Consider the following 14,996-nt stretch of genomic DNA (forward strand, 5'->3'; position numbering starts at 1 on the left):
GTCATATTTTCATTCAGTTTATCATGATTAATTTTAATTTGGCGGAAGTGGACTTCCATTGTAAAAGCCTCAATACAATTTCAAGCTTTGTTCACAAACAAAAAAAGTATCATTCCAGCAAACATAACTACGTTGTTAAAAAAATAGTTCACATCTTCAAATGGTTATGATAAAGTTTTTTTCCCCAATGTACTAAATATGAAATATGTCAGGTTTTTTTCACATTATGGATATGTTTTCAGAACATTGCAGAAACGTATTTAGGATGTTTTTATCACGTCAACATGTCTCCTTATGTTGTAGAAACGTACTTATCGCATACTTCACATGCCAAAACTACCATGTTTTTGTTTTGTAACATGGTTCCGCCATTGTTTTTGGAGTCGTTAATATAGTAATTCATATATACCATAAAATAACTTTATTTTTTGAATACATTTAAATTCCATTATTTACAGCTATTTCTCTACTTCCAAGCGATGAAAATCATTCAATATCAGTCTCTTGTGTAACGCCAGCATTACAGCAGGGTTTGTATGTACAATCAATTCACAAGACGGTTTCCATGGACGTCAAAGTGTCAGAGCGATCCACTGTGTCATAAAAGCGTAGACAGGCCTTGTACTGCAGGAGTTTCTCAGTCAGGTGACTGTGTCCCACCCCGCCACTCAGCTCCATGCTCAGATCTGTGTATCTGCCCAAAAACATAATAAAGACTCAGCTGTCAGTCCTGTAAACACTCAAATGTTTCATTATTGTCATATTTAAAGCTTCAACCGTACCTTTGTGAGATTCTCCAAAACACCAGTGTGTTTATAGTCATTAATATGGCCAGCGTAAAGAAAAACCTCTCCATGTTGCCACTCCCAAGGTTATTAGGATAGAAGTTTCCTGTAATTATAAAACACAATCTTTTCGTATTAAATAGGAGTTCATGCTCTAAGATGTCACATCTACTTTGCAGAAAGTTCAACATTTTCAAGAGAGATGTATGCTTACCTCCAGACACAAAATAAAGGAAGTGAATGAGGAAAGCTCCTAGAAAGCAGCCACCTCCGTATGAGAGGGTAAGGAAATGCAAGGAGACGCCTCTAAGGGTGCTGGGAGTCAGGCAGAAGGAGATGAGAGAGCCTGAGCAGAGGAACAGGAGAGATGGATGAGTTTGGTGAATTCCCGACTAATTATTGGAAGTGAATCTGTGTTAGAATATATTGTACACTGAAAAAACATTGGTGTAGGATTTACTTTGAAACAATTTTCACTCAGAAATTGCTAGTATATTTAACAAATAATTGCAAAGAAATGGCAAATTACATAAATAGCAAATAACACATTGGATCTTTGTAAAACATTCTCACATAATCTTTTTTTACAACTTTGAACTGTTTTTTTTAAGTGATGCTGTTTTTTTTTAACAAAAATAACTTATTTGGCACCCTGTTTAATAAGCGCTTTAAATGGATAGTTCACCCAAAAATGAAAATTCTGTCTTTGTGTACTCACCCTCATGTCGTTCCAAACCCGTGAGACTTTGTTTAATCTTCAGACCACAAATTAAGAGGTTAAATTAAAGTCCCCCTGTGGTGAAAATCAAGCTTTTATTTTTTTTTTATGTCTATGTGGTGTTTTTAATATGCTTTAAGACAAACCATGTGCAAATTCATAAGTCAACACCATTGAGTATTTGCTACTTTTTCTCCTTAAAACTGCAGTGAACCAAAGACAGTCTCAAAAATGCGGTTTCTGACGTCACAAACTACCTTGTAACCAATCACGTCAACGTGTGATCGTCAACGAGTCGAGGCGGGGCTAACCCTGTATACTAAATGAGGCGAGGGTGTAGAGTTAGATTCAAGCTATTTTATTTTAATTTCCTATTTTTTGGGGGGAAAAAACGCTTAAATGTGTCATTTTGGTGATCAAAGATGAGTTTTAAGGGATACAATTAATGACTACAGGGGGACTTGAAGAGGTTTTTGTCCTTCCATTGAAAGTCCAGGTGACTAAAACTTAAAGGGGACCTATTATGCCCCTTTTTACAAGATGTAATATAAGTCTCAGGTATCCCGAGAATGTGTCTGAAGTTTCAACTCAAAATACCCCACAGATAATTTATTATACCATGTTGCATTTTTGAGCGGAAGGAAAAACATGCTGTTTTCTTGCATTCTTTAAATGCAAATGAGGTGCTGCTCCCCACCCTGCTTTCCAGAAGAGGGCGGAGCCTTTAAAGCTCGTGCCTCGGATACTTAAAACTAACAAAACATCTGTTTGGTTTTGATTATCATCTCTATCGCGGTCACGCTCATGTGACACTGCTGTTCTTCATCATCATGAAAGTGTATTATCTGCATGTGTTTTAAAGCCATATCAGTCTAAATTTTTTTTTTTTTTTTTTTTTTTTTTTTTTTTTCCATTGGGTCACCTGATGGGGTGTTAGGACACCATTAGGTCACTGGATGGAGTTTTTCGGTTCCTTGCCACTGTTGCCTTTGGCTTGCTCAGTTGGGGATATTCAAATTAATTAACCAATCATACCATTGATCAGCTCTACCAAACTTGGATGTCTTTTTTCCAGTAATAAACAAACATTAAGTTGTTTTGATTGATACTGTGAAGCAGCTTTGATACAATCTGTATTGTGAAAAGCGCTATATAAATATATTTGACTTGACTTGACTTGACTTAAATTTCTTATACATGTTTTTTTTTAGTGGACACATCCGAAGAACGCGCACAGAAAGCTGGATGTCAGACGGCACATCCCCTGAGTATTAAAGTAAGTTCTTTTTAATGTCTTATTGCACTAAAACTGTTAAATACACACAAGGTTATGCAAGGTTAACAACACACCTGAGTTTACCTCTCAGGTTTCATTAAAAAATATTTGTTTTGAAGATTAACCAAAGTCTTATGGGTTTGGAACAACATGAGTAAATTATGACAGATATTTAGTTTTGGGGGAAATTATTATTATGGTTACTATATTTTAGTATATTTACACGCTGGTGTTACGAAGACCTCTGCCACTCCCAGTAAAATGTACTGGGGCGTAAGCTGGAAACAGGTCATAGAGGACACCTGCAGGACCTCTCCCGATAGTGTCTGCTCCACTTGTGGATAATCCTTCCTGTGGATTTCTGAGATCCCCGCCAGTAGTGCTGAGAGAGCTGCACAAGCATGACCCATAGCTGTAGGAATATGAAATATAAAGTCTATTATCTATAGTGTAGCGATGTATGAAAAACAGCTCACACAGAAGTCACTTTCAAACTAAGCAGCTTTCTGTTGGTCAATGTGGCGAATTCGCGTAACCAACTTGAATGTGCGAAATCTTTTACCCTCACCAGAACGCGTAGATTCCTATTGAAATGACTGGATTTCCAGATGTCGGTTGACATGATGCAAGTCGCCATGAAACCGAAATTACGATAGTATTTTCTTCCTAATTGTGATATATATCCGAGTGAAACAGCTTTTTGAACAAGTTAAACTGTAGGGCGGGACTTGATTGTGTGCATTGGGAATTGATTGGATGGTTGTGGTTTGCTATTGGTCGATCTCATGTGACTGACAGGTCGTCCCGCCCTCGTGCTAGTAAACGCATCATGGTGTTTTTGGTGACATGGTGAATTTAGGTTGACTTGGCAAATCATGTAGTTAGCAGAGGCGTTTCCAGCCTTTCATCAGTATTGGGGTAAATGTGGGTACTTTTGGACCCACGTCCAAAAATCTATGCCCATATTTTGATACGTTTTTTTAATACCGTTTTGGATATAAATGGATATAGATTATCTTTACCTGGAGTATAGAGTCATTCACAAGCTAAACACACCAACAATTGTTATTAACAAGTGATAGAAGACATTTGCAAGTTTTGAATTTGCAATGAATTGTAGGTAAATATCCACCTCATCCAGCTCTTATAAAAATCTTGTTTTATACTGTTACAAATTATATGATCAATAAGTTATGACCACATATGTTTTTACATTGCTTTAACTAATCAAAATAATTGAAGCAATTTTAAACTTTGTTATAATATTACAACTCATTTTTTTTGTCAGTTTAATGTAATTTAAGTTGAAATGACTTAAACATCCAAGTTGATTGTACTTAATTTAAGGCTTTAACTTTTTTTTTACAGTGTACTTGGGTGTGAGAAAGTACTGCTGATGATTCAGTATGTAAGTGAACTTGTCCTAATCTAAAAGAATTGTGAACAATTTCAGAGCTTTTTCAAACTCGTTTGATTAAATAGACCAAAAGATTGATCATTTGTAAATTTGAGCTCATTATTTGTGATAGAATACATGATTCTCAGTCCATCATACATTTATCTTCATTGACACATGGATTTATCTTTAATTTTTTACTGAGGCGCAGCGGTATTTCAATGTGGCTCGTAACCCAGTAAAAAGGGTGTAGCGACGCCCCTGGTAGCTAGGATGCTCACTTATAAACGTGGCTGGTGAGGGCAGTATTTTCTTTGGAGACTGGTAGCAGATGTGCACGAGCTCCAGGAGTGGTGCTAAGATCAACACCGGCAGAATACTGATGACCTTCATCACTGCTACTGGCAGGAGAAAACCGTTGAGTTTTAAGTTGGAATGCATAGTCTGCAGATAATAGCCAGATGGAATCTGTTAAAAGAATTGTTATAGAGATATTTTAAAAGCTAATTCTGAAACAAAGACTTGTATACAGCTAAGCATTAAGCTGATTTTGCTACACACCTACCTGGGTGATGCAAGCTCGATACAAAAGCTGAAGTCCAAAGAGAGGGAAAAGTTTGACTAGGATCTTGACGTTTTCCACACTGGTCTCACTGTAACAACCCCCATTGTTTTCCTTGGCACGGTCTAGCCAGTTGGCAACATCTCCGCTCAAATGGCGGTAATGGAGACAGCACATTTTAAGAGAGTTCAGGAACACACCGAGTGTAGTTAGCAAGGAACTGCCTGTTTTTCCACAGAACAAAATTACAAGCTGTTAAGGAACAAAATTCAACATTGATAATAATATTAAATGTCTCTTGAGCAGCAAATCATCATATTAGACTGTTATAGACTGGAGTAATGATGCTGTAGTATTGGAGTACTGGAGTATTCATCATAACAGTAATAAATTACATTGGAAAATATATTCAAATAGAAAATAGTTATTTAAATTTCTAATATTTCACAATATTACGGTATTGTGGTCAAATAAATGCAGACTGGATGAGTATAAGACATTTTTTTAAACCCCACTGCTATTAAACAGTAGTGTATGCATAATGAATGGCATTGTTAACTACCTTTATTTGGACGGAAGGTGAGCTTGTTGCGCACCATGTGTATGGCAATGAGGGCGAGCAGAACAGAGGTGAAAGGGATGAGAAAACACAGGTTTTTGGCAACTGACTGCTGAATGTAGGCAATCCCCAAAAAAACTACTGTTGAATTCAGGTTGACCAGCCAGTAAAACCTGTGGATTGTAGACAGCGGCAGCATTTGAAACTATTGTACAATGCATCTTAAAGGTGCACTCAGTAATTTCTTCCTCATTTAAAACCTTTTTCACATAAATAAATTATAGTACTTTTTAAAATAGTTATTAAAAATGATTATTAAATACTTCAATCATAACATTAGCCTAATAAAAAATATTTTTTTTCACATAGAGGGGGTCGACTAATGGAGGCCGCCATTTTGAGATCACACGATCAGCTGAATGCTACTCACTTTATTTCAGTAAACCTGTTTAGAGACATTTGTTTTACAAAATGAATCGTGGTGAATGTACTGTATTGAGCACATTTCTACAATGTCATCATTAACTGTACACTTTAGCTTTTTTACATCCACACAGTATATGTATAAGTAATGCCTTATCTACCAGCACAAAGAGAAATTAGTGAGAGCACCTTTAAACGCATGCTGTGTTGACAAGAACAGCAAATTATGTGTCCAGATTATACAATAATAGAAATTTAGCATCTTACCAGTTGAAGAAGGACAAAAGCTGGTGTCGATCACAACCTTGAAGGTAATAGGCTGCCATTGGGCAGAGGATGGCACGGATGCCACCAATGCCAAGTGCCACAGCGACAAGCCCCGTGTAGAATAGTATGTGTTGCTCGTGCGGCTCAAGTTGATGCACAATATTGTTTGTGTTTATATAGAAATCCTCAAAAGGGAATGCGACGACAGGAAGCAAGGCGGTTCCTATAAAAATGGACCAACAACACACTCTTTGAAAAAAAGGTTCGGTTGGGTTCAATATAGAACCCTAGGGTTCTTGACTCAATTTTAAAGAACTCTTTATGCCAAAAAGGTTTGGTTTCACTTTATTTTGATGGTCCCTTTTTAACACATTCGGTTGACTAAGTAACGTTGCTCGTACATGTCTACTAACTTTCATTAGAGTGTTGGTAGGGTATTAATAGACTGGTGAGTTAGGGTTAGAATAAGTTGACATGTAGTTGCACAGTTACTTATACTCAGTAGAATGTCTGTAGGGGAACCAACGCAATAAAGAGTTAGCAGATATTAAACACACACTCTACTAATACTCTAATGATAATTAGTTGACATGTAGATGCAAAGTTACTTATAGTCAACAGAATGTTCAAAAGGGGTCATCACAATAAAGTGTTACCAAGGGTAAATGTCTTAAATGATGGCATACTTTAATGTTTAATGGGTTTTTTTGATTAAAATATGTTTACAAGCTGTTTGATTCATAAAATTTCTTAAAAATGAATTCAAAACAAATCAATAAATTAATACCATTAATGATCCCATGATGGGAACCCCTAAAATGAAAGGTTCAATATTGTACCTTTTCTTAAGTGTGCAGGAAGTCAGTTATCCAGTTTTCATGAACAGTTTTCCTAGACTAGGACCAAACTAGCCTAAACCAGTTTGGACCAGCATGGGTAAGTTGGTTATTCAAGCACGGTTTGTTAGCAATACTTAGCTTATAGTGCAAGTCCAAATGAAAACAAGTGGCTTTGAGTACAAGATGAGTTAAATGCTAAAGAGAAATTATATGCATATATCTACTAAGGTTTCACTGCAATGGCAACCACTTACCGATGAAATGAAGGAGTGCACAAAAACAGAGAACTGTTGTCCTTCCCAAAAACGTCTCCGCAAACCATCCCACAAGAACAGGTGTAAGTATGCTGGCTCCCACAAAGCATGTGTTCACCATGGCTGCTTGGTAATTGCTGTATCCCAGCTTGATGGTGCAGAAAAGGATCATATTGCAAACAATCCCAAAGAAGGTGAACCTCTCAAAAAGCTCCACGAAAAGTACACAAACAATCACCTGCAGCTTCTTACGTGCCTTGTGCGGCTTGCTGAGATATCGAGATTTGCAGATCCCATGATGGAGGTGGCCATCGTGTCTATCAAAAGCATCTACGGGTGGCATGCTGCTTCTAGAGATCTTCCTGTGGAAGTGATGTTAAGACAATGCTGGTGCCTCGTCTCCATTACTAGAGAGCAAGACAGGCTCAATTCCTCACAACCTTGTGAAATCTTGTGGAGGCCTAACAACAGAGCCTTAGCAGCAACCGGCTCACGTGTCTCCTGAATGAGGTTTCTGGGCAATGTTCACGGACTGCCACTAATGTATTGAACTTCTCAGTCGCTTGTACTTTGTGCTTGGTCAGTCTCCGGTCGAATCTCATTTAGATGGCTGATGATGATGCAAGTGATTTCAGAGATGTGAGACATACTTTTGTAATGAATGTCTTCAGAGAATCAGGGAAGAGCGTGCTATGCTTTCCATGTAGAGAAAAACCGCCTAAAGTTTTGGATGTATTGAAATTACCATCAAACATAGTTGTTTATCTCACAGTTTTACAGGAATGAAGAGTTATTTTATCAGGCAAGACTTTTTGTTTGTTTGTTTGTTTGTTGTATTGTAGTGTAGGACCGGACCCTGTGGAGCCATGCATATATTTTAATGCTTGTTCATTAAGAACCTAATGATATGTCTCTCAAATTCATTTCACAAGCATGTATCAACGCGGTGCTAGCAAATGAAAGATAATTAAACTTTGAAGGACACAAGGTGCCGCTAGTATATAACACCCCACTGTGAAAGGTGCTTATAGAAGCAGGGCCAAGTGTCATACGTGAAATACGAAATCCTAGTCCAATCTTGCTGTCTGTCTTTTGAAGTAAGATAGGGAATATGTTGTTTTTGTCATTTTATATTATAGTGATTATTTTCTCCAGTGTGATGTTGAATTGGTTCATTTGAATCAAAAGAGAAAATATTTATTTATTTATTTAATTTTTCCAGTTTGATGTTGAATTTATTAATTTGAATCAAAAGAGAAAATAATATTTATTTATCCATCCATCCATCCAGTTTGGTTTTAACTGAGTAATTTGAATCAAAAGAGAAAATAATATTATATTTATATATCCATCCATCTATCCACTTTGATGTTGAATTGGTATCGACCTTATTCCTGACGAGTTTACTGCGTTTTTAATTATGGGTGACACTTCCGGTTTGGGGAACTTCCATTCAAAAGACTGAAACGAATCATTTCAAATCATAGGGTTGCCCTACGAATAAAGCTTATCCGTCAGTTTGACTCAATGAGCTATCAGTTTTCTTTCATGTTTTATTTGAGAATAACATGAGAATAATGTAACACTTGGTAATTTAATGTTACATGTTAACAATAATATCTATGGCAAGAGCTCTTTCAGTCACTGCATTCTTTTCCTCATGATTATTTTATTTTTTCCTTTTGCATTCCGCTAAAAAAGGTCAACATATACTGCACATTTGTGGTCTTTTCTCCCGATTTAATTTACGATATATGCCATTAATAATTCACTGGAATGCACGAAGAATCTCTCTCTTTTTTTCTCCCCAAATCCTCACTTCTCTTTCCAGGTTTGTTTTCACAGGTAGATAAAATGTATTATCTGTCAGAATGACTGAAATCACTTTGAAATAGTATTACGCAATGCTGAAGTAAATATACTGTATATATATATATTTTTTTAAGGCAATGTATGTTACATAATACATACAGATTACCACAGTGATATTTAACCGTCCGATTTTGCTGTGAAAAGATTCACGCTTTTGGGGTTATTCATGGTCTGTTGAAAGTACCTTGTTGATGCTTTTACGCTTTTAAATGTCCTTTTAATGTTCAATGGTTGAAGGGTGAGTAGAATAATGTAATGTCATTGTACACAGTTTAAAAATATATATATATATATATATATTATTGCGTCCATAGAGCTAGTCTTTCACTGATTGTAAACAGCTTAAGGGAAGTTACACCCATAATTCATATGGGGAGTATGAATAATGTGGATATTTGAATAAAAAGGATTTTTATTCCTAATCTAAAAGAATTTTTTTTATTACTCTAGTTTGATGTTGAATGGGTTAATTTGAATCAAGAGAAAATATTCATTCATTTATTTTTTATCCAGTTTAATGTCGAATTTACTAATTTGAATAAAAAAAGGAAATATTTATTTCATTTTTCTTGTTTGAAGTTGAATTCATTAATTTGAATCAAAAAAGAAAATATTCATTTATTAATTTAATTTTCCCAGTTTGATGTTGAATTTATTAATTTGAATCTAAGAGAAAATTATATTTATTTATTTATCCATCCATTCATCCAGTTTGATGTTGAATTGGTTCATTTGAATCAAAAGAGAAAATATTTATTAATGTTCCCGAGTTTGATGTTGAATTTGGTTAATTTAAATAAAATATTTATTTAAATAAAATATTTATTTATTATTTACTTATGTTGAATATGTTAATTTGAATACATTTTTCGATAAAATATGTAATACATATTAATTTATTTATTAGTTTGACATTAAATGTAATCATTTGAATAGGTTAAAATATTAAATATATTAAAAAATAGTAATTCTATTTATTTTCTGTAGTTTGATGTTGAAATGAATTAGAATAAAATAAAATAATAACTACAAAATATAATAAATAATGTATATTTATTTATTTATTTATTTTCTCCAGTTTAACTGGTTCATTTGAATCCACTTTAGTTATATTGTTGTCCTAATTTCAGTCTTTTTTTAAGTTTTTATGTGAATTTCTTTTAAAAGTACTTTGAATCTGTGGTCTTTGGCCAGTGGCCATATAGCATCACATAGGCCTACTCTCTGTTCTGGATGTCTACGGTGTGCTACGCTTGAATATTTCTGCCTGAGCTCACCAATTATATGAGTGGAGAAAAGACCACACTGGTTGTGCTGACTGGGCGTGAATACGACTCAAAGCTAGCAGAGCGATGCTGAAAAGAGAAAGAAAACTGGTAAGCAGAGAGAATACAGACTCTGTGTGGTGCATCGGTGACTGAGGCCACAGTTTGGTTGCCATGGATCCAACCCTGAGTTTTGTGATTGAGCATATGCATATAAACAACAACAAAATAAAAACTTTCGGAGAGACTTACTGTTGACATTTTTATGACATGAATTGGTGCGCATTACTGTTTGTTTTAACATGGGGTTATAAATATGATCATAAATACGCACAGTATTTATCATGCCATGGATGCCTTTTTGATGTTTTTATTCATCAATTTAAATAAAAAACTTTAGTGCATCTAAGCTGTATTTTGTAATACGGAAATTATTCCTCTAGAGGGCACTATTTAAGTTGGCAAGACATTGCAAATAGATTACTGTGAGCTTGTGTAGGATTTAAAACACATTAGAGACTCTTTGATTTGTTGATTTCATAGCTATAATGGATGTGACTGTAAGCTTTAATGTTTGGTTAAATATGTCTATACTCTCATATTTGATCATTATAGTGGCTTATTTTTTAAAGTGGCTTTATTTAAATGCATGTTTCTTGGTATATTTAGAAAAGCTGTATGCAGAGCTAAGTGGTCTATAATTGAGAGAAAGTTTCCCAGGTTATTTCTGATAATTTAAAAAAAAATCTTTTGGTTGTTTAAATGGAATTAAGATTGCCCACTCTGGGTAAGATGAAAAGGATTCACAACAATTATTCAGATTGAATTAGATTGAAAAAAACTGCTTTGCAAAACACTCCAGTGTCAAACGCTAAGATGTTGCTTGTTTTAGTCTGACTTGTAGGTTACAGGTCAAACATTTTGAATCACTTCAGTCTCACAACACAGCTTTAAATGACATGCGTGAATTCCCTGCATTCACTTTCACACACTCTCTCAAGAGCTTTTCAGCTTGTAAATACAACTTCAACTAAAGAGCGGCTTTCCAATGCATCCTTGAAACTGGATGCATTTTTTCGCCTTTACTTCTATATCACTTCTCTATGGTGGAATAGCAGAAAAAGGATGGAGGGCTCTAATTAGCAAGGTGGCTTTTGATTCGTGCCACAGAATGGCTGGTGTAAATGCACAGGGCAAGAAGATTAGGCGGTTTGCTAGGTGACGTACGCCCAGACGCTTTTTTCGCCTACTGGAAGCCCGGTCATTGAGACTGAGGAGCCTTGGGGTGTTAAGCTGCTGGGTGCCAAAAGGACTGTTGTATAGGGTGACAATAGGGCTCCCTGGGCCCAGACAGAGGATGTGATAGGGGAGCTAATGCATCCTCTTGGAGAAGGCCCTGGGTGCTGGAGGAGAAGTGAGGGAAGCCAAGTCTTCTCTATTTAAAATGTGCAGCACTCAACCTCGATGCGTACTGGGATTTATTTTATAGGTAGTTATAATAATGTGGCCAAATTAGAAATGTAACTGCATTTTAAGTATCATAATTTGATGTTCTAAAGTGCCCCTATAATGCTTTTTTAGACTTTCAGACATTATGTATTATATTGCTGTTTGTGAATGTAAAAGGTCTCCAAGGTTTCAAAGATCAAATTGCATGATAAATGGAGTTATTGTTTCAGAAAACATTGAACCAATTCCGAACTGCCTGAAACGAGTCGAGATTCCAGTCTTACTTCCTGCAGAAACCTACGTAGGTTTGTAGCAAATTTGCATAATACTACCTATGGTATTCATTGGCTGCTCGTGAACAACGTCTACTTTGACCCTCAAACTTTGTAGTTGTAGCTGAGGCCTGGAAGAGTCTGGTTTGTGTTGTTAATGGATGTCGTAATGGATGGATGCCATTGTTACAGCTCGTATCACAATCAAATGCTTATGAAGATCCGGAGTTGAAATTCAGATATGGTTATGGACGTTTAGTTTCCAACACGCACTGTGTAAGCTGTAGACTGATCACAACAGACTGGGCCGTCTGACCAATCAGAGCAGAGTAGACCAATCACAAAAGACTGGGCCTTCTGACCAATCAGAGCAGAGTAGACCAATCACAACAGCCTGGGCCATCTGACCAATCAGAGCAGAGTAGATAGTCACCACAGACAGGCCATCTGACCAATCAGGGCAGAGTAGTAGACCAATCACAACAGACTGGGCCATCTGACCAATCAGAGCAGAGTAGACCAATCACAACAGACTGAGTCATCTGACCAATAAGAGCAGAGTAGATAGTCACCACAGACAGGCCATCTGACCAATCAGGGCAGAGTAGTAGACCAATCACAACAGACTGGGCCATCTGACCAATCAGAGCAGAGTAGACCGACCAATCACAACAGACAGGCCATCTGACCAATTAAAGCAGAGTAGACCAATCACAACAGACTGGGCCATCAGACCAATCAGAGCAATGTAGACCAATCACAACAGACTGAGCCATCTGACCAATCAGAGCAGAGTTCTACCTTTTACTGTATATCTCATGTGCATTATTTCGGTGATCCGATGAGAAACTTTGCATTTGATCACAAAATGTTTATTCCCCCAAGAAACTTTGAGTTTGCTTGCAAAGAACACAAAAGTTTTGCAAGAGAACGCAAAAGCATTAACAGATCATTCTTCCTCCCATCTCGTATTTTTTTCATCACAATGTCCCTTTAGGGGTTCCATAATGGATAAATCATGTATGATAAATCACGTATAATAAATACTGCAATATTACATAAAATCCAAAGAAAATGGTCAATTTTGATTTCATGGGGACTTTAATGACACAGTTCTTTTTAGTATAGCATGAGTATGAGAACAAATGACTTACTCTGAAAATCGATACTTACATTTTTAAATATTAACATTTATTATTTTCTATTATTATATAGTTAGATTTTTACTATTGATTTTTTACATTCTATATATATATTTATTTTCAACTCTGCACTAACCGCAACATATTTCACTTTTGTAAAATTGCATTGCTTTACTTGGATTTGTTTTAAGACCCAGGGGTCTAACTAACCATAAAACTTTACCCATCCCTGAGCGAGGGAGTTTGAGTTAGTTAGTGCATATGCTGGGGCTGATTGTGAAGAGGAATGCCATTGAATTTGAACTTTTTTTCATGCGCAATCCTCTTTTGTGCGCTAGCTGAGGAAATCCATTGTGCAGCTGGACACCCTGAGAAAGAGGGAGCTCAGAGCCGTTGTCTGCAGATGCTTCTGCTCGGCCCCGGGAGCTGAATGGGGTGAATAGCATCGGAAACAGCCATACCCAAGCAAAACAATACCATTGGGCAGCTTTGAAGATTAAGAAATTAGGGATGGGCAGACTGGGGCATAATTACAAATGCCGTTTCATTGTTTGTGTGCCAGTATTTTGTTGGGAAATCTCTATTTCGCATTTTCCCAATTTCCGTACAGTATGTAAATGGAATGGTTATTCCAAAGCACTTTCAGCGGGGATTGTTGAAATGCTCCAAATTTGCAACTCTTCTGATTCGCCGGTTTCTTTGCTCTAGTGCGAATTCAAAAGGAACGCAACAACTGGCCTTTACCTCACCGTTCTCCTGTTGCTAGGAAACTCTCGAGCACCGCTTGAGTTCCTTTTCTTTTTAAGGTCTACTCCACTCGCCACATTTTTCTTTAATTGAAGACAGCTTACATATGAGAGGAAAACAATTAGTGCTTTGAATACTTTGTTTGCTGTTTGTCATGGTCGTACTGCTCACCGCCTCGCCTGCCTGGTGGCTCTGTTGTGATATAAGAACAGAGTCAACATCTCATTTGAGCCGCTAAGTGCATTTAATTGAAGGACTTAACCGCTCACAGCACATCACATCTGTAAGAGCTGTAGATGTAAACTTTCTTATTGCTGGACAATGGGCTTGTTTTCTCATTCAGATTTTGTAGGCTTTGCAATGGATTTTTAGTGCTTTCTTCTGTTCAGTTGGCTGCCATGTAACAAAGATTGGCCACTCAATGACCAAACTGATAGATTTTTGCCGCTACACTATTTTATTATAAATGTGTTATTCAGTGATTCTTGATTGCAATTTAAGTTCTGCAGATATTATTTATTTTGACTGTATGTTTTTGCTATCCATAAAATCAGAAGGGAATTAATTAACCGTATAATAACAAACCAAATATTATGAAATATAAACGACTGATATCTCTGTCTAGCATTGACACCAGTGGACTGGAATGTGTATAAGGGGTCAATGGCCAAAAACAGGTGATAATTCATATGAGAGGAACTCATGGCACTATGATTGGCTGATTACCCTGTCATTGTGATAAAGCCTGCATCTAAGACTTGAATATGTCAAACTTTTGTAATTGAATGGACTGATTAAAGAGTAAAAGGGTCACTCATATTAAATATTATTAATATGTTATGTTTACATATTGTAGCCTATATTATGTCTATATATTATATTTACATATGAATGCACTATAATTATATATTACATTTATATTGATATATTTTGCATTACGTATTATATTTTACTATAGTTATGATACCTGTCTCATTTTCCTTGTTTGCTGTTTAAGGACTTTTATTGTGTTTTCTGTGTCTTATTGTGTTAATTGTGTCTAATCCCTTTGTACAGGGACTTGTGGTTTCCCTTGATTGTATTCACAGGTGTGTCTTGTTTCCTTGTTAACTTGTTAGCTTGTTAGCTTCTGTGTGCATAAATAGCCCCATGTTTCAGTCAGGTTTTGTC

The 14,996-nt window shown here is 36.3% G+C and overlaps 1 protein-coding gene across 1 annotated transcript; it reads right to left on the reverse strand.

Moving 5' to 3' along the window:
- Positions 1-506: 506 nt before the first annotated feature.
- slc15a5 (solute carrier family 15 member 5) lies at positions 507-7,422 on the reverse strand. The gene is made up of 9 exons (XM_077211005.1): positions 7,080-7,422; positions 5,987-6,209; positions 5,300-5,469; positions 4,741-4,961; positions 4,457-4,643; positions 3,003-3,191; positions 1,000-1,131; positions 783-891; positions 507-694 (listed from the first exon to the last, which is right to left on the reverse strand). The coding sequence occupies exons 1-9, from the start codon at positions 7,420-7,422 to the stop codon at positions 550-552; spliced, it is 1,719 nt and encodes a 572-aa protein (XP_077067120.1). The 3' UTR covers positions 507-549.
- Between the last annotated feature and the right edge of the window lie 7,574 nt (positions 7,423-14,996).

The sequence above is a fragment of the Siphateles boraxobius genome, unplaced genomic scaffold, assembly GCF_051911475.1.
Source record: "Siphateles boraxobius isolate OS27281-9 unplaced genomic scaffold, OSU_SipBor_1 65, whole genome shotgun sequence".
Lineage (NCBI taxonomy): Eukaryota > Metazoa > Chordata > Actinopteri > Cypriniformes > Leuciscidae > Siphateles > Siphateles boraxobius.

What these genes read in the sequence shown, in the direction of transcription:
- slc15a5 (XM_077211005.1), bottom strand. Translation starts at nt 7,422, where the DNA reads ATGCCACCCGTAGATGCTTTTGATAGACACGATGGCCACCTCCATCAT. An exon ending in CACCTTCCGTCCAAATAAAG is followed by an intron (nt 4,962 to 5,299) that starts GTAGTTAACAAT and finishes GTGGAAAAACAG; the next exon opens with GCAGTTCCTTGCTAACTACA. An exon ending in GGTCTTCGTAACACCAGCGT is followed by an intron (nt 1,132 to 3,002) that starts GTAAATATACTA and finishes TCCTCTGCTCAG; the next exon opens with GCTCTCTCATCTCCTTCTGC.